The sequence below is a fragment of the Epinephelus lanceolatus genome, chromosome 8 (assembly GCF_041903045.1).
Source record: "Epinephelus lanceolatus isolate andai-2023 chromosome 8, ASM4190304v1, whole genome shotgun sequence".
In the NCBI taxonomy this organism is placed as follows: domain Eukaryota; kingdom Metazoa; phylum Chordata; class Actinopteri; order Perciformes; family Serranidae; genus Epinephelus; species Epinephelus lanceolatus.
In genome coordinates, this window is record NC_135741.1 from 46,208,032 (window position 1) to 46,228,745 (window position 20,714).

General features: G+C 41.0%; 1 protein-coding gene across 1 annotated transcript in view; it reads right to left on the reverse strand.

The window, feature by feature from the left end:
• Window positions 1–20,714, reverse strand: part of LOC117258926 (putative beta-lactamase-like 1) — a 32,756-nt gene continuing 12,042 nt past the window's right edge. The window contains exons 3-7 of the mRNA XM_033630170.2: window positions 14,178–14,281; window positions 13,924–14,081; window positions 13,243–13,463; window positions 2,996–3,101; window positions 1–2,809 (exon numbers count right to left, since the gene is read on the reverse strand). Of these exons, the coding sequence (XP_033486061.2) occupies window positions 1,831–2,809; window positions 2,996–3,101; window positions 13,243–13,463; window positions 13,924–14,081; window positions 14,178–14,281 (1,568 nt within the window). The 3' untranslated portion in view covers window positions 1–1,830. The remainder of the gene's footprint in view (window positions 2,810–2,995; window positions 3,102–13,242; window positions 13,464–13,923; window positions 14,082–14,177; window positions 14,282–20,714) is intronic.

Genomic DNA, 20,714 nt, shown 5'->3' on the forward strand with positions numbered 1-20,714 from the left:
TTATACTAAAATGTACTTTATGTAAAAGTACAAAAGTATTAGCATCAAAATATTTTTTCAATACCAACAGTAAAAGTACTCATTATGCAGAATGGCCCATTTCAGAATAATGTATATTATATTTTGGGATTCTTATGGTGGCCCTGGGAGTCAAAACACAACAACTTTACAGAAAAAATGAGAATAACGCAGTGAAAACACAGCAAAAGGAATTACTTCCATTTGTTGTATACTCCAATCTGCATCTTAACAGTGACAAGGAATTATTGTTAAATACATACCTACCTATTCCAGTTGAGTCTCACCAAACGTTTTCCTTTTTCCTGTTGTGGTTTGTGAAATGTTGTGTATTGTGCAATGTTGTTGTTTTCTGAAAAGTTGCTGTGTCATGTAAAATGTTGAATTTAGTGAAATGTTATGTTTTGTAATGTTCTTGTGTTTTTTGAAATGCTGTTTTGTGAAATGTTGTGTTGTCTAAAATGTCATTGTGTTTTGTGAAATGTCATGTTTAATGAAATGTGTCGTCCATAATGTTTGTCGTGTTTTGTGTAATGTTTTGTTATCTAAAATGTCATTGTGTTTTGTGAAATGTTACTGCATTGTCTAAAATGTTGTGTTTTGTGAAATACTGTGTTTTATAAAATGTTCTTGTGTTGTCTAAAATGTCACTGTGTTGTGAAATGTTTGGTTTTTACCTTCCAGGCCATTATAGATTCTCATCATTGATGCATTAATGAGTACAACCAACACTTTAATGTTGCAGCTGGTAGAGGTGAAGCTAATTTAATGACTTTGTTTGGCAGCTTGTGAATTTCCCCCTCCAGATCAATATAACCGTTTTTATAATCTTATCTTAACCTATGATAAAACATCAAGATAAAACATCATGATTTATTTGGTGATTATATTTTGTATAATAAATCTGAATTTGTAAAGTAACTACAAACTAACATTACTAAATGAACATTGTGGAGTAACAAGTACATTTGTTAAGTCCAGTTACTTATGTTACTTTCAGTAAGTAAATGTACTTAGTTACTTCCTCCACTTACATTACAATTCCCCTTGTCCAGAGCAATAAATGTAGGACTGACATACTAAAGTTTTTTTCTATGAAGCTATGATATTGCTTTAGATTTAGATGATATCACCATGCCAGTCTTTATGGTATATCCCAAAGCACAAGTAAAACAATTTTGCGTAGTAACAGAAGTCTGAGCACAGAATTCCTAAAAAAAAAATCTAAGGACTTTTACATCTGCCATGTTGGGAAGTCCTGATGTTTACCTGTACATTTGTACTTGACAAACACTTGATAAACACTTGTTATTCCATATGAGTTTTATTTAGCATATTTCTTGTAACTTTGCTTCTTTACTGCTCATAACATGTCCACAAGCTTCCCTGGTGGATCTGAGTCTTAAGAAACTTGACCACTTGATATTTCAATCAGTTGTTTTTTTCCACTTTCTAAGTCACATTTTAGGCACTTAGAGGTTAAAGAGGAGCACTGCCACATTTTCCATTGATCAACCACGTCTTAAGACACATTTATACAGTACTACTGTCATCAGTTTATGGTTATGGGAGGACTGCTTAGATAGAGATTTGGACAAGACCAAATGATACAATTGCTATTATAAGCAGAGAAAATAAATAATACTAAAATCCAAGTTTATAATAATCATATTAACTGCAGCCAGGAAGCCTCACATGAACCAGCAGTTGAAAACTGCCATGCATTTAAAATGTCAAACTCCCCACTGCATTTGTCCTTGACACAATCCTCCAGTTACAGTGTCAGACTTATTGTAAGTTGAATTCTTGTCTTTATGAAGTAAAGTATGGTCTGCCAGCTATTCTCATCACCCTGTAAGTGTTGAGTCCTGGAGAATCAAACCCTGGTGACACACCTTTCTTGTTGAAGGGGTAAAAGTTGAAGAGCTGTCTGTCCTGTGCCTCCAGGGAGATTGAGGCACTGTTAACCTTTAGCTTGCAAGGGTATGGGCTCTCAAACACCACCCTGAACACCCTGTCCTGCAGGTAATCCAGCTGAATAGTTCGGTACTTGGACGGCACGGTTGTGTCCACCTGTGGTTCAAACTGCTGCATGACCAGCACCCCGTCTGAGTCCACCTTAATCTCATAGAAAGTCATATTCCTGTAAGTGAAAAAGCCCACATAAGGGGCTGGATTGGGTGGCGGTCTGAGAGTTCGTTTAACATCTCTGAAAGCCCTCTCCACTGCAGGGATGAGATAGCTGTAAGCCTGGCTCACAAGGTCCTGTTCAGCAGGCCGAACACCGGCCATGAGCACTACCATTCCCAGTTTGAGTCGTGGCACCAGAGACAGGGTGGCTGCATAACCGTCCAGGTCACCATCCTTCCTCACCATATCATAGCCCAAATGCTCGTTGATCTCCCATGGTGTGCCAGTGAAGTTGGCAAAGTAGCCACCGTGGCATCGGAAGACTGGGGTCAACATGGTGTTCAGAGTATCCTGGCGGAGCAGGGTCCCACCGTATGCACCTAGAAGAGCCATCATGAGCTTGGCCATGTCAGCTGTTGTGGAATACATCTGGCCTGCAGGTCGGTACCAGCCAAGGTTGTAGAGGGGAGCTGGCTGGCCATTGCTGAACACACCTACAGCCATTTGCCTCTGAATGGCTGGAGTTAAGTTGAAACCAGTGTCCTCCATACTGAGCCGCTCCAGGATATTTTCTGACACCCAACTCTCAAAGTCTGAGCCAGTCACCTTGTGAGCCAAGATGTTGGCCAGTAAGGAAAAAGCAACATTGCTGTAGTGGCATCTGAGGGAAAAGAGACAGTAATGTCACAAATGTTCACAAGTTCTCTCTGGATACAAAATCCTTAAAGATTCCTTGGTCTATACATGGACATGAACCTCCTCTTCTCTTTCAGGCCACAGAGATGCACACAGTGTCAAAAGTCGTCACAGTCAAAAATAGGGCAACAAAGGAAGGAAACAGTCTTACTTGGTGCCTGGATCTGTCACAAGGACATCATCCTTTAACAAAGTGAGGGCTGCCTCCGTGTCTCCACTCCAAAGGAGATTAGTTGACCTTAATCTTCGGGGCAACCCTGTGAAAACATCAGAAAACCTTAGTGAGTAAAACTGCTGAGTAAATGTGTGGACAGCTTTGTCTATGAATTAATGAATGTATTGGCTGCTTAAAAGACGGGACTAAACTCAACAGCCATACATGAAAATAAGTCACAGATACGGTACACTGCATCTGTATAAGAACCTAATCCATCACTTAGCATTGGAATTACGATATGTCTTAAAACAGTGCATGCAAGTGAACAAGCAGAAAGACTTGCTTTCAGTAAAGAAAGAGTTTATGCTACTGTCAGGTTAATATAGCAAAACTGCCTGGGATCCACCCAGAGGAGCCTCAGATGAGTGTGTGCACTTTGGTACAGTGTTTCTGTCAGTATTTGAATGGCGCTGATATCACACACATCACCAGCAGGTTGTTTGGTTATATATGCCACACAAGATTTCGTTCTACAGATGAATTCAAAACTGCTGACTTGATATTCTTTTTCAAGAATTGGCTTGGATAAAATTTACAATAAGACTTTGTAGGGATGGCAGTGTCAGTCATTCAGTCGGTTGGTTGGTCAAGATTGAAACGCCTGAGGCTTTCAAGGTCCTAACATGATATGTCCTAATAACACTGGTGAGCCTCTGACTTTCACCTTGCACAATCAAGGTGAAATCTACTCATATCATCTATAATTATGCAGTGAAATATCTCAACATCTACCCGATGGATTGTCCCATAATTTTGTACAGACATTCATGCTCAGACAATGTATCTTACTGACTTTTATCATGAAGGTGATTTTCTGTTAAGAATGAAATGTCTTAACAACTACTGGATGAGTTGCCATGGGTTTTGGTATACATACATGTGTCCTTAAAGCTAAATTGTAATAACTGATCCTGACAGACTTGTTCAGGGCCTCAGCAGGGCCTCCCCCTCTCTTAATCTCTTCTTTTCCTTCTGAATGCACAGAGCTGATTAGCTCTATATCTGGAAACAGCTCAGTGTAAATATAGCTCCTCTTTCTGTCCATTTAAGCCTAGGTTAGCTAAGGTGCTGTGGTGGGTGGTGGAGACATGTCCTTAGCAGGAATGACATGGTGATTATGATAGTCTAGACCAGGGTTCAGCATTCTTTACTATCAAAAGAGCCATTTTCCAAAAATAATTAAAAACAAATCTGCCTGGAGCCCCAAAACATATTTAAACCTTATGGTAACACTGCGTATTAAGTCTAATTAGACTATCGACATTAAAAATAGGTCTAAATGAGCATTCAAAAATATTTGTTTTACCACAGCTAGTAGCTAATCTGCAGGGGGCTGTTTATGATTATTTGTTACTTTAACTTTGCAGCACTGGTGGTGAAAGCAAACAAATCTGTCCACTTACTATTAAAGGGACATTGTGTAACATTTTCAGTTGTTTATTGGCAAATAAAAATCGATGTCTGCATTCATAAAGTCATCATTGGTGTATTATTACCTCCACCAATAATCCGACTTATTCTCGTAAAAGAATTTCTGATTTGTATGTACATTGTGCGGGTAAGTCGTCTGGGTAGTTCCATAACGTTTTGCCATCTTGAGAATACATTCGCCAGCAAGGGACATTCAGCATCGTCTTTGGTGTTTTCGTTGAGAGCCAGGCCAGTGCTGCGTAACTGAGAAGCCGAAAGAGAGGAGCAAAAGGCGTTTCGCTACTACCCTGGCAAATCTGAAACAAAGTCCCACTCTTTGAGCATAATGCAGGATCATGCATATGCAGCATCACGGGAGACAGAATCCTTGTCTCCAAGAAAGCGCAAAAGGGAATCAAAAAGGCAACGTGACCGGCGAAATGAAAAAAAACGAGGGGCAACAGCGGGGTAGCCTTTCCCATGTGGAGAGAGCTGCTGAAGGAGAAAGGTAATGCAATCACAGGCCAGTGCCGCTGTTAGCTAACAACGGCTAACCGCTAACAGCAACAAGTGGCTCAACCTCACACATCTCCCTCTCCTCGCATCACTGCTAACAGCTAACAGCGGCACTGGCCTGTGATTGCATTACCTTTCTCCTTCAGCAGCTCTCTCCACCTGGGAAACCCCGATGTTGACCCTCATTTTTTTAATTCGCTGGTCACGTTGCCTTTTTTATTCCGTTTTGTGCTTTCATGGCAACGAGAACTCCGTCTCCCGTGATGCTGCATATGCATGATCCTGCATTATGCTCAAAGAGTGGGACTTTGTTATGCTGCAGTAGTACCGGGGTCAACCTGATCTCTCAGAAATACGTGAAATGACCACGACCTCTTAACACCGCATTCCATGGTGGCAGCACATAATGAGTTAAAATTATGTACCGGTACCACGGAAACAATGCCAGTGTAAAGTCAATTAAGAACAATACAGCAAAACATACAAACAGATACCAGAATAACAATACCACAAGGCAGGGAAGAGAACAGGCACTACATCATATCATATATCAATAAGTATAACAACAACACTTGTAACATATAACATATAATTAGTATGGCATACACTTAAAATAAGTCAAGGTGAGTCAATCAGTAATGTGCATCTACACAGCTACTGCAGCTGCAACATTAGAAAAAAACTGTTTAAGTAAGAATTTATACCTCTCTTTGGAATCTACCAACACAATATAAAGTGGCAACGAATTCCATCCCAGTATGGCTCTGTACAAAACAGATTTCTTTAACACATTGGTATTAGCCTTAGGCAAGATGAACCTCCCCTCAGTAGCATTTCTTGTCAGATAACCATGTCGACTAAACTGACAAGAAAAAATGTAATACAAATCATTCGGAGACTTATTTACAATAATATTCCTGAGCAAGTGTTCTTTGAGTGACAGTTAGCCTACCCAGTCTATCATGCATATGTATCACATTAGTTCTGTAAAAGCACTGTAAAACATAGCATGCTGCTTTATTTTGAGCAACTTGTAATTTATTTAAATCCTTCATTGAGGCACTAGACCAAATTGCAAAACAGTAATCGAGCTGTGACAGAACTAATGCATTTGCTACTTGTTTGGCAATATCTTGTGGTATGAATTTTAACACACTTTTTTACCATTGAGACCCCTCTTCCCATTTTACTCACAATATGATCAATGGGTCTCATTCATGAAATATGAGCAGAAGGAATTTGTGTGTAAACTGTTCGCAGACGGAAATTTACTTGCATGTCCGCATTCATCAATATTTTAGTAGCTCCGATCTTTTTGTAGCTAACAAAATCTACTCCTGCTCCTGACCACTCGTAGTGCTTGTGTAAATTTAGTAAAGCACAAAGCCTAAATATTACTTGTCACTATTAGAAATTACAATTTTAATTCGTATTGCACTCTGTTATGTACACAATACACAGATGCCTTTGAAACACGTAATCTAAACATGACAAAAATATTAAAAATATAACACATTTAGTTAAATTAGTTGGCAGCAGGTTTAAGATCCAGATTAGGTTCATGATTGTGAATTATCTATCATACTTGCCAACTCTCCTGATTCACGCGGGAGACTCACGATTTTTAACCCTATCTGCCGCGATGCTCCAGGTCAGTAATTTCTCCCGCTAATCTCCCGATTTTACAGTGAAGGAAACAAGTAATATTGTGGGGGATATTTGTCACAGTATCTGGCAACCCTGGCCTGCCTGCGCGTATGAGGCAAGCCGGTGACGTGACTCAGTCACTCGCTGGAGGTAGTGATACGCCAAGTAGCATTGTCAGTTCAGCGACCAGACAGAGATGGATAGAGAAAGAGAGACACCAGGGCCACACCGCCCACGGAAGTGCTGCGAAGCGCGGTGCACCAAAATTCTTGCGCGAGCCGGAGCACTTCCGTTCACATCAGACGCGCATTTCTCCACGCTGGTCGACAAGCGGTTCTGCTCCCAGCTGTTGTCTCTGTCACCCGGCTTGACACATTCGCTCGCGGCTCGCGCAGAAAATAGACCAGACGCTGAAACGACGGAGCCATGGAGCTATTTTTCACAACCCAATGTTGGCAAGTATGATCTATGTAAATCGACTCAATAGATTACACGTTCTTTCTACATGTTGAATGATGATAATAAAAATATAGGCTCTGCTCATCTGCAGCAGATAGTTGTGACTGTGAGCCTCCTCCTCCTGTGGCTACTGTATTTTTTTGTGTGCGCTTATGTGTTTCTTTGCCTCCAGTTTCAAATCAAACCATTTACGCTTCACCTCTGACATGGTTCTTTGTACTACGGAGACAACATTAATAGCATCTGTTACCTCCTTCCAGGCCTTCACTTTGCCTGTCCCTGTCACACCACTACTAACTGAAGAAAATAAAATGTTTTTTCTTCAGTCCACTTCACCCAAAATTATTTTGATCTCTGCTTCAGAAAAATTCTTTTTTCTTTCTCTCTCTTTCTTTGTTTGTGACATGACTGACAGGTCATATGGTGGTCATTGGCTATTCATGGGCGGGGATTTATGCTAATTGCTGATTATCAGGAGCGCACTGTCACTTTACGATGGATTGGCATTCATGATCATACACATGTGTTTACGATCAAATCTGAGTTTCCTGCGGCGTTCCTGAATCCGGAGTAGGTTTTTAGTAGCGTAGGCTTTTATGTGCAAATCTACACACAGATTTACTAACTTTTCATGAATGAGACCCAATATGTTTAGACCATGTTAAATGTTGATCAACAGTTATACCAATAAGTTTAGTCTCATAAATTTGTTCAACAGGAATATTATCAATTTCCAATACCAAGGAAGGTTCATCTCTCAGCAGATACCTTGACCCAATAATAGATTTAGTTTTCCCCACATTCAAGACCAGTTTGTTTTTAGTTACCCATTCTGCCACTAACCTTAAATCGTATTGTAACTTATTATTTAACTCCACTGTAGACGACTCTGCTGCATATATTGTACTATCATCTGCATACATGGCAATTTTAGTTTTTTCAAGCACAAGTGGGAGATCATTCACAAAAATAGAAAATAATAACGGTCCAAGACAACTCCCTTGAGGCAACCCACAGTCAACATATTTAATATCAGACAAACTACCATTAAAATAAACAGTTTGACTGTCAAATAGCTCTCCATCAATTTCATTGCTGACAAACTAAAACTATACTGTTTTAGTTTTCCTAATAACAAAAAATGGTCAATAACATCAAATGCAGCACTAAAATCAAGTAGACCGACACCCACTAATTTCCCATTATCCATATCCATACGCCATTCATCTGTCATATGCGTCAGAGCTGTACAAGTGGAGTTTCCTGGTCTAAATGCATGTTGAAAATCACTATTTAAATTATTGATATCAAAATAATATTGAATTTGTTCAAACATAACCCTCTCCATGACTTTACCTAGAGCAGGTAACAAACTAATCGGTCGGCAATTCGCCCCAGAGAAAGGTGCAGCAGGGTACTTTGCTAATGGCATAACTTGGGCAATTTTCCAATTCTGCGGGAAAACACCTTTGTCAATACATAAATTAAAAATATGACACAGGAACAGCAATAGAGTCAGCAGCAATACTAAAAAATTTAGCATCAAAATTATCCACCCCTGGTGGACTATCCTTCCCTTTATAAAGAAGCCTAACAACCTCATTGATTGTCACCTTTTCGATGTTAAATTCACAATTTTTATTTATCATTATTAAATCCTTAATTAGTGTTGATGAGACATTGTCATCTACGTGTGTCATATTTCTCCTCAAATTATTGATCTTGGCATAAAAATAATCATTAAAATGGTTTGCAATATTTAAAGGCTTTCATATGAATTTACCGTCCACCTCAAGATAAGCAGGATTTGATCTAGGCATACGCCCCACTACGCCATTCACCACATTCCATAATTTTTTCTTATCATTCTTCACATCTTCAATTTTAGCTATATAGAATAAGTTATTTTTCTTTTTAATAGCAGCACTAACATAATTTCTTAACTTCTTATAATTTTGCCAATCCGACTGAAGACCAGACTGAACAGCAACTTTTTTTGCTTCATCTCTTGCCATCTTTAGTTTTCTCAATTCACTGTCCAGCCAGGGTGATTGTTTGCTGCTCACAGTAAATTTCCTTAGAGGGGCATGTTTCTCTAACACTTGTGAATACAACTATTGAACTTCATCATCATCTGGATCCTGCTTCACAAATACAGATTCCCAACATATATTTCCAACATCATCTACAAATGCCTCTTGGCTAAACAACTTCAGATCTCCTGAAAACAACTTTAGGTCCCGCTTTTGGCACCTTCATTTTCCTCACATAAGCAATCAAATTGTGATCACTGAACCCCACTGGAATGTATAATGGATTTGAGCAGAAATTAGTAAAATTAGTGAATACATGATCAATACAAGTTGCTGTTGCAGATCCAGAACTTCTTAAGCACACTCTCGTTGGCTTATCAATAATTTGCATTAAGTTGCTGGCGTTGGCCACACCCAATAGCTTATCTCTGAGTGGACAGCCATCCATATTCCAATTAATATTCAAATCTACCAATATATGAATTTCATAATCAAGATCACACACTTTATCAAACATCTCACATATTACATCAAAATAATTTACCTGTGCATTGGGAGGTCTGTAGCAGCGGCCTATCAGCAAAGGCTTTAAATTAGGTAAATTAACTTGAATCCAGAGTGCTTCAGTGTCAGCGGACATTAAATCATATCTTATTCTAGCTGCTATATGAGACTTGACATAGGCTGCAACACCACCTCCAAATGCATTTCTATCCCTCCTAAATATGGTGTACCTATGAACACTAACTGCAGAGTCATTAATTGTATCATCCAAGAGAGTTTCAGACAATGCTTAAACATGAACACCTTCAGACAAAATCTCCGCAATATCAGTTACTTTATTCCTTAGACTGCATATATTTATATGAGCCATTCTCAGTCCCTTTCTTGGCAAGCTATCCAAACTCAGCATAGTATTTTTGGTAGTATATTATTTCCTTCCCCTGCATATGAAAACTAACATACAGACACAGATACAAACATATATAGAAACAACAGAATCAGAAAAACATAAACTAATATATTGTGACATCCTCAAAATAAAATAATTTACAAATTGGGAAATAGAGTATTGATGCTGCAGACGTGAACAATAATATGCTAAAATTAGCAACCAAACCAATTTGCCACTTGGACCAATTGCAAGGCTAACAGAAAGCAAATAGCCAGAAACAATATGTTTACAGCACATTTACAATGTACAGCCACATTGGCAGATTTCATATCCTATTCTTTGAAAAATGAAAATAGGACTAGTTCCATCAGCAAAATAATGAAATAATATACAGCCACATTGGCAGATTCATATCCTGTTCCTTTAAAAGTGAGAGTAGGACCAGTTCCATCAGCAAAACAATGAAATAATATACAGCCACATTGGCAGATTTCATATCCCATTTCTCTAAAAATGAAAGTAAGACTAGTTCTATAAGCAAAACAATGAAATAATATGCAGCCACATTGGCTGATTTTTAATAAATTAAACTATTAACAAACACTCAGCATTTAATTTACAGCCAGTTGGCCGATTTATCAACTCCAATGAAAAGAAGTTAGCCTACTTTTTACATCATGTAACACAGTTTAGGCTACTTATAGGCTATAGGCTACAACATTGACAAAAATTCCTTAAATAAAAGTGATAGATTTAGCCTACTTAATACCCAAACAACCAGACAGAGCAGTTCTAAGAGGCTACAGCCCCAAGTGCAAGTTCAGCCTATTCAGCCTAACTCCGCAGTTTAACAAACACCATCACCAAATCAAGTTTCCATTCAGGCCCTCAGTCTTACTTACGTGCGGGAAGACTCACTTCGTTTCCAGAGCTCAAAGCAAAGTCTCAACTTTACCACGTGTATCCCGATTCTTGCCCTGGGTCTTCGAGCTTTGCACGGACCATCCTGCTGCACTGGAGTCCTCCTGGTCTGACGAGGACACCTGCACCTGCTGTCTGCTGCCATCGCTCTTGATGAGACCGTTGGAGATGAGATCCTGCAAGACTTCTGCTGCAGTGTTGTACAACTGGATACTGTACTTGGTGAAGACTTTCAGCTTGGAAGGATAGATCACAAAGGCTTTAACCTCTTTTCTTTAAGCTTCCTTCTGATTGGCGCATAGAAGCTTCTCTCCTGCTGCAGCTTGGTAGAAAAGTCCTGGTCCACGAAGATCCGGATCTTGGTGCCAGGAAACCGGGGGTCCTGGTAAGTGATAGGAGACTTTTTTACCCCATGCAGCTTTCAGCACTCTTTGTTTTATGTCCCATCGTAAAAAGCGGACAATAATGGACCTGGGGCTGTCCTCATCTGTCACCGGTCTATTTGCATCAGACCTGTGCACATGCACAATAGTGAGCTCATCACCGGAGATTCCCAATGCGTCAGTAAAGAGAGTTTTCAGAAAGCCCACCATGACATTGCCTTCACTCTCTTCTTTCATCCAGTATGTTCTTATATTTAGCTGGCGTGGTTTATTTTCAAGATATTCCACACAGTCTGTCAGCTGACGCTGCTGCAACAGGTGCGAGAGAGCCTCGGTAACAATACCGTCTCGCTCTTCAACTTTGTTTATTCTCTCTTCAGCGTCAGCCACTCTGCAAGTAGTTTCCTTTAGATCCGAAGCCAGAGATGTCACTTCTTTTTGTAGCTCATTGAAGCCCCTCTTCATCTCAGTGCGAAAAACATGAAACTCACTTCTGAACCCGCTGATTTGACCGGAGATTTTCCTCTCCATCTCATTCAGCATCAGCCTCAAGGCCTCTTCCATTGTGTTTTTCCCACGGCGTATTTTTGAAAAAATCTGGGTGCTTGTTTCCTGACCCGATCTAAGGTTCATGCCACGACTGCCAACAACCAATATTATACTTCTGCCAGAGTTGCAGCATAAATCCCTTCAGCTTAAATATACTTCATTTGAGGGTTTAGAGCGAGAGCTTCACAGCCACATCACTCTTGCATGACCCGGAGTCAGATACTGAATTGACACTAATCTTAGGTGTCCATCTTGAAACTGCGCCGATTGTATAGATCTTCTGTGCTGCTGGGGGGAAGATGTGAGTGAATTGTGTATGTTTTCACAGACATGGACGTAAACTGTAAGAGAAACTTGACTGGTGAGCAGAGGCATACAACTGTGGGGTGGTAATTCTAGTTGTGTAAACAACAGCGTGCAACAGAGGGAATGCCTTCAAGGTCTGTCTGAAAGTGTGCTTTGTTCCTGGGTTATTAGTGGACACTCCAAAGACACACATTCTCCAGGTCGGTCCACTGCTACACGGTATCAAATAAAGTTTTTCATGATTAGTAAAGAAAGATGTTGTTATAAAATTAATTTTATAAGTGGACTTACAACCACCTTTACAGCTCTGTCCCTCTCATCCATGCTTGTTGTGTATTTGTGTCCATTTTTCCATTACTAGCTTTCATTAATGTAGTAAAATCAGCGCAGTCACTTGAAGAAAATGGCATTGTAGGTTGCTACAATCCATAAATACATACATGTGTACATTTTATACATACCATATCAGTGTTTGTAAAGTTATGTAATATGTGAGATGACTTTATAATCTGGATTTGGAGGGGATGGTGGATGATGTGACACCTAGATTGGATGCCTATCAAGCTATAGACCAACAAACAACAAAACTGGTTGTGATTTAGATAGCCATTGCTTTGTTTTCAGCAACTTTTCAGGTATGAAAAGCGGTTTTCCTGCTTGTGCCCCCAAACTAGGTATTTTAAGCAATTACCAAGTGTTTTTCGTGCTGAAATATAACCACACGTTAACCACATTGTTGTTTAAAACATAAAATGTCAACGTATTGGTTACATTATAATGTACAAATATAACATATGCGTGGTTTGCAGAATGGAATGGCAACATTTTTTTTTTTTTTCTGCTGATCAGGTTAAGTAAGGCAGCTTTCTAACTATATTGTAAAACTATAGTTGGTTTAGTGTTTCTCCACTGGGAGAATATTGACCGAACACATGTGAGATGTTGGTGGTGGTTCAGAGCTCTCGATCCAGGCTACACAGTTCTTTGATGTTTGCTCCTTTAATGTAGATTTATCAAAGATTACCACCAGGTCATGAAAAACATTCAAACTTGTGTGCTTACCAGAGAGCTGACTGGCCATCCTGCGCAGGGTGAGTGCAGGAGACTGGATGCCAAGGTTCCTGGCTGACGAGGATGCTGGTCCCCCAGTTTTCCGCAGCGGGTCCTTAATGGTGAAGTTGTCCGCATATTTCTCCAGAGGGTCATCTAGAGAGTCCACCAGGCCATCCTCCCACAGCTTGTATAGCATCAGTGTGGGAAAGATTTTAGAGAGGCTTGCAATTCTGCAATCACAGTGATTAAAGTGAGTGCAACACATGCATTTTCCAATGATTAAATAAATGTATCCTGTTTTCAGAATACATAGCATTCCCACTGCTGCTGCACAAATCACATTTAAGCACTTCATTAACTGATGATCATTAACTGATGATTCAGTCTGATTGATCTCAGGTCCTATATGAAGCTTATTTGATACAATGAGGGTCTAATCCTAACTCTAACTAACTAACTGTAAGCCTCAGATCAAATGCATTATCCAATAGAAGAATTAGACTGCAGGTTACATCATGTAGCAATGATTACTGTTCAGACAGACTTGCTAAAATTATGGGCTGGCTGAGCAGCTTTTAGGACCAATAACTAAGCATTTGGCCTTCAGACAAATCCCCACTTCCCTTTTGTCATATTGCTGTCATATTTCATGTTAATCTCCTCCACACTGTGTGTGATTGTAAATCTCACCTGTACACTGTGTACTCATTGGGTGCAGATGAGGAGGGGTCACTACTGTTCTTCTTGCCAAAGTTTCCATTCCACAGAACAGAGTCATTTAAAACCACGATGGCTGATAGTGCTGGCAGCTTGGTGCTGTGAACGCTTGACCTCAGAAGTGTATCTATCTGTTAGGAGAAACTTCAGTCACTATAAATATATCCCAAGTATCTACACGACCAAACATTTTAATATGAATGACAAAACCTAGCTGACAGATTCACCTTTTCTAAGGCTACCCTCAGAGATGTGATGGGATGTTTGAGGGGCACAGGCTCAGGGAAGAGAGGGCACATCTCTTCTGCTGTTGCTTGTTTTACAACCACTTCTGTGGGAAAGGGGAACAAGGTAGACTTATCATGTATGTACCATGAAAACACGAATTTTCTATCTGTCACTCTTGTTGAGATACACTCCCATTGTACAACCAGAGATTATCATCCTATTTCAGTTGTTCCATGTTTTCTCAAAATTTTAGATAAACTAGTTTATAGGCACATTCTTTTACTTTTGAACATATATAAAATACTTCATGATCACCAGTACTGATTCTGCAAAAATCACACAGCATACATGTCCCTTTTACAACTGGTGCAAGCAGCTGCAAGCAGCTGTGATCGGGCCCTCGCTCACCTGCGCCACCGTGGGGGGCCAGCAGCACACATCACTGAAGCAGTTATGTGAAAACTCAGAGTAAGTTAACCCTGAAGTGGTGTGATGTTTCATCTTCCTACTCCAAGAAAACCCCTATGGGGAGGGGTTTTTGAAAATTTCAAGGGGGCGCTAAGGAGGCATTTTGTCCCCCCCATGGGCGACGCCCCTATCACATGTAAGAGCTCGCCATTCTTGACCTGTGTATCAATTTCGTGAGGTTATTAGGTCGTTGAAGCCATCAAAAAAACAAACGTATTTGGTGGCGAGGGCAGCGTCATAGCGGCCACACCCCTTGACATAGAGAAAAGCTTTTAATAACTTTTGATCAGCATGGTCTCAGGGGCTGAGGCTGCCGAGCAACCAGGGGCTGTAGGGAGACCCAGAGCAGGCATGGATTGGTGGTGTAAATGTGGGGCTTACTGGCCACTTTATTCGGTACACCTGTGCAATCTAATACAATCCAATACAACAGCTCTGCCACACATTCTACGTTTACAAAGCTTTTACATTTTCAGCTTTTGTCAGAAAGGTGATTATTCTACTTTATTATTGAGGTCGTAGTGGGTGGTGTTGGTGTACTGGAGTGCAATATATTTAAAAGTGTTCCTAATATTTTGTCCTCCTCAATTAGACAAAATTAGGAGGCCACCCCAGTACACCACCACCATTCACTATGACCTCAATAATAAACAAAGTAGAATCATCACTTTCTAGACGATGTCAACAATAACCGAAAATTTATAAGCTTCAGGGAAAAAATCATGGTATAGTCGTTTTACTGGATTGCATTAGATTACACAGGTGTACACAAAGTGGCCAGTGACTGTATGTTACATACATACAGATTTCCTCAAATAGTACTACTATTAACAAAAAATTAGTTTGGGACCAGGCTACAAATAGGGGCAGACTACTATTTGAAGGAGGCTTTTAATAAAACAAAAAAAAAATCACAGCCAAATATGAAAATACAAATACTGCATTTTTTTTTAAATTGAAACAGCAGAAATATTTATGTAAACTTGTCGTTACAGTAAAAATGTATATTTTCTATATAGTATTACAAATAAAGTACTGTATTATCAACAGTAACAAACTTTACTTTAACAGTAAAAATAGTTTTTGGTGTTTTTGTAAATCACCACTATTTACTATTTACTACAGCACAGTGTACTAGTTGTCCTGCCTTGAAACACTGAATCATCTCATCCTCTGTCCCATCTGCAGCCACCGTGATGCCACACACCTTACAAGACAACATGCCACAAATTAATTTTAAAACTAGGCTACATTCATAATTATGACTTTTTATCTCACAATTTTGATTAGGAATGGCGATTTTTTTTCCATTACTGGCGAAAATGGGCTTCCATAGATAAAGATGGTTACGGTAAAAATATCAGTGCCAGGGGCGGTCCTGGCTAGTTTTACGCCGTGGGAGAGTGCGCAACTGCGCATGTGTCTGGGTGAGGGTTTATGTGTGTGTGGATGTGTGTCTCTGTGTCTGGTTGTGTGTGTAATCCGGGTCTAGCGCTCTATACATGCCAAAACCTCACATAAACACGTGCGGTTTATAAAAGAGGCCGGCGTTTATTTATTAAAAAAATTTTAGACCCCGTTACTAAAAGATGCCGGCTGCTAATAGGGCCTGGTAACGTTAAAGGACAACTTCGGAATTTTTCAACCTGTTTCCCCATGTGTATGTGTGCATATGATTCATGGGTACCACTTGTTCTGAAATTGGTCCAGTATTGAGGGAGGCGGATGCAACTGGAGCCGCGAAACGAGCTAAAACGGTAACGGGGGCAAATGTGTCCCGTATAAGTTTGCGCATTAATAGTGCTTTTTTTCGCCACTGACCGGTTCAGATCACCAGTGCTATGAGTGGAGTCAGCTGTCAGTCAGTGTTGGAGCAGAGAGGGGGAGGGTGTCCCCGCTGGGTACTGTAAGTGAGTATGTGTGTGTGAAATGTGTGTGTTACACTAGAAGAGTCAGAGGACGGAGTCTTTTACGTGCTACCCCCTGGAGTGTTACCTGTTTTTGGAGTGCTCAAATAAATGGGCCATTAAAAAAGTGCTTTTTTTCGCCACTGACCGGTTCAGATCACCAGTGCTATCTCTGTAAATAGCATACTAGCCTTTCCCTTACCTCTGGGCTGTGTGATGTCATGAGCTTTGCTCCACTGTGTCTGTAGCTCTCTCTACTCGTGGGACAGCCGTTTCCTTGAGGAAGACGTGTTTCAGGATTGGATGTCTTCTCTTCTTCGGCTGGCAGTAGTCATCTTGGGAGAAGTGAGAACTGCAGACCCGATGGTCTGCAAGGCGCAGTGTCTGGACAGGAGTGTTAGCATCCATTTGTAGCACAACTAGCCACAACTTCAGCATCTCACCGTCCGACAAAGGCAGCCTATGAAAGCTGTACGGGGTGTTGCGTGACATCCTGTTCTTGTGTTCGGGAAAAAGGCCCGTTTATTTGAGCACTCCAAAAACTCCGGTAACACTCCAGGGGGTAGCATGTAAAAGACTCTGTCCTCTGACTCTTCTAGTGTAACATACACTTCATACACACATACTCACTTACAGTACCAAGCGGGGACGCCCTCCACCTCTCTGCTCCAACACTGACTGACATCTGACTCCAGTCAATGGAGCCACATTAGCTACTGTTAGCATGACCTCGGCTCAATTAGAGATCGGTACGCCCACGTTTTAAGTAGGTGACAATTCAAATAGCTGGCTCACATCAGATGGTGAGTGGCCTTTGTATGGTCTTTAAAACGCTACACATTAGACAACGGTATACTTACATTTTGATGCGAAAACTGTGCTACCAACTGCTTTTTTTGTGAAGTAGACCGCCATGTAGACACATTGCAATGGGTCATAATCTGAAAGCCACGCCCCCAAAGGGGAATCGTTTCAGATCCGGAGGCGGAGTCGAGAGATTTGGAAATCCGTATCTAGTCAGATTGGCATCAAAGTGATCCACCCTGCCAATGTTTTTAAATACCCAGATAAAGTCAGCAGGATCACCTTGATCCCTGACTGAGAGAAGAAGGATTTCATTATCCGGATTATTCTGATCCGGATTACAAGTTTTGAAATACTGGGCCCAGAACCTCAGGTCATCTCACCCCCAGGACCTACATTAAAGGCTATTAATGTTACCCTTAATGTTGCAGCAAATTAGAAACACAGACATGGAAAGGGAGTTGTTGACAACATTAAAAAAATAAATGACTACTGATTGTTGTTTATGTATCTGTAGAGTTTATTAAATTACAAGGTGTGAAAATCACAAAATCGACGGCAAAATGAAAAGTTTGAATCAAAATGGCCGACTTCCAGTTTGGAGTAGACCATTGGTGGCAGACTTTTTTGTGCGTCTGGGCAACTTACACATAGGTACACATTTTCATCTACTTACTCCAAAAAAAGAAACCCTATGGGGAGGGTTTTTTGAAAATTTCAAGGGGGCGCTATAGAAGCACTTTGTCCCCCCCATGGGCGGTGCCCCTATCGGATGCAAGAGCTCACCATTCTTGACCTGTGTATCAATTTTCATGAGAATATGAGATCGTTGAAGCCATAAACAAGCCAAACGTATTTAGTGGTGAGGGATCGATAGTCGCCACGCCGCCACATGGACGCCATTAGATGTAGCTTCACAACGTTCATAAGGTAGCTTCACCAACTTGTTCTGCATGCATTAGAAGTGGAATGAAGTTGATGTGGTCAAGTTTGTGTCATCAGTATGTTAAAGTAAAAACTGGTCACTTCGTGTTACCACTGGGGGGTGCTATGATTAAGGTGGGACAATAACATATCAGGGCTTTTGGGGCGGAGCCATCATCATGTCCAGCAAGTTTGAAGCTGCTGAGATCAAGTATGCGGGCGTGAGGTCCGTTCAAAATTCGATGGCGAGAAAATTAAAAGTCACCAAAGTTTGTCACGCCCTAGCGGCCATGCCCCTTGACATAGTGTAAAGCTTTTAATAACTTTTGATCAGCATGTTCTCAGGATGATCTGTACCAAATTTGAAGTCGATCGGACAAAATCCCTAGGAGGAGTTTGTTCAAACATGTCAAAAATTCAAATCAAAACGGCCGACTTCCTGTTGGGTTTATGGCATGGGTCCAGGAGGATTTTTTGTGCGTCTTGGCATGTTCTATGAGCCCACCCATTTCCAAGCGTGTAGGTGAAACTCACAGGCGGGGCTCGAGGCACGAAACTTTCTAGGGGGCGTTATGTCGCCATTTGGCCCCGTCCACATTCAACGCTGCCGAAATATCAAATTTTTCACCAGACCGAACGCGTGTGCCAAATTTGGTGAGTTTTTGAATTTGGGAAAGGGGTGAAATTGGGGATTAAATGTTCGTAAGAATAATAATAATAATTAAAGCTGCAAGCAGCTGTGATTGGGCCCTTGCTCCCCCATGCAACCGCGGGGGCCTGAGGCACGTGGGGGCTGTGGCGCAGAGCGAGAAGGGAGAAAAACCTTGGCAGGAGCGAAAAACACAATGTTTCATTTATCCACCAGGTGGTGCTATGAGCATAACCAGATGTGGGCAGGTGCGTTCAGGGGTGGACCCTCATCACACATGTGAAGTTTCGAGCAAATCGGACAATGTCAATGTATAATAGGGCATTTCCTGTTTCCACAAGGGGGCGGCATGAGCAAGATTGCCTACGAGCATATGGAGGCATTGAGGGCAGGGCTCTTATCATGTACAGAAATTTTTAAGCAGTTTGGATGAAGTATGTGGGAGAGAGAGCTGCTTCAATATGCATGGTGATGGATCAAATATGGTGGTGCCATGGAGGCCACGCCCCTTCGCATAGAGAAAATCTTTTAATAACTTTTGATGATCTGTAAGAAATTTGAAGTCCAATTGGATGAAATCCCTAGGACTAGTTCGTTAAAATACAACATGTGGAAATCACGCCAAAATGACAAGTCAAAATCAAAATGGCCAACTTCCTGTTTGGAGTAGACCATTGGTGCCAGAGACTTTTATGTGCGTCTGGACAACATACACATGTGTACCAATTTTCATGTTCCAACTCCAAAAAAACCCTAAGGGGAAGGGTGTTTGAAAAATTCAAGGGGGCACTATAGAGGCATTTTGTCCCCCCCATGGGCGACGCCCCTATCAGATGTAAGAGCTCGCCATTCTTGACCTGTGTATCAATTTTCATGAGGATATGAGGTCGCTGAAGCCAACAAAAAGCCAAACGTATTTGGTGGTGAGGGAGGCGGCATAGCAGCCACGCCCCTTGACATAGAGAAAAGCTTTTAATAACTTTTAAACAGCATGGTCTCTGGATGATCTCTAAAACATTTGAAACCGATTGGTTGAAATCCCTAGGACTAGTTCGTTAAAATACAACATATGAAAATCACGCCAAAATGACAAGTCAAAATCAAAATGGCCGACTTCCTGTTTGGAGCAGACCATTAATGCCAGAGACTTTTATGTGCGTCTGGACAACATACACATGTGTACCAATTTTCATGTTACAAGTCCAAAAGAAACCCTATGGGGAGGTTTTTTTTGAAAATTTCAAGGGGGCACTATAGAGGCATTTTGTCCCCCCCATGGGCGACGCCCCTATCAGATGTAAGAGTTCGCCATTCTTGACCTGTGTATCAATTTTCATGAGGATATGAGACTGCTGAAGCCATCAAAATGCCAAACGTATTTAGTGGCGAGGGATCGATAGTCGCCACGCCGCCACATAGACACCATTAGACGTAGCTTCACAGCGTTCATAAGTTAGCTTCAACAACTTGTTCTGCATGCATTAGAAGTGGAATGAAGTTGATGCGATCAAGTTTGTGGCATTAGTACATGTTAAAGTAAAAACTGGTCACTTCCTGTTACCACCGGGGTCACAATGAGTAAGGTGGGATATTAACATATTGGGGTGTTCGGGGCGGAGCCATCATCATGTCCAGCAAGTTTGAAGCTGCTGAGATTAAGTATGTGGGCAGGAGAGCTGTTCGAAATTCGATGGCAAGAAAACGAAAAGTCGCCAAAATTTGTCACGCCCTAGCGGCCACGCCCCTTGACATAGAGAAAAGCTTTTAATAACTTTTGATCAGCA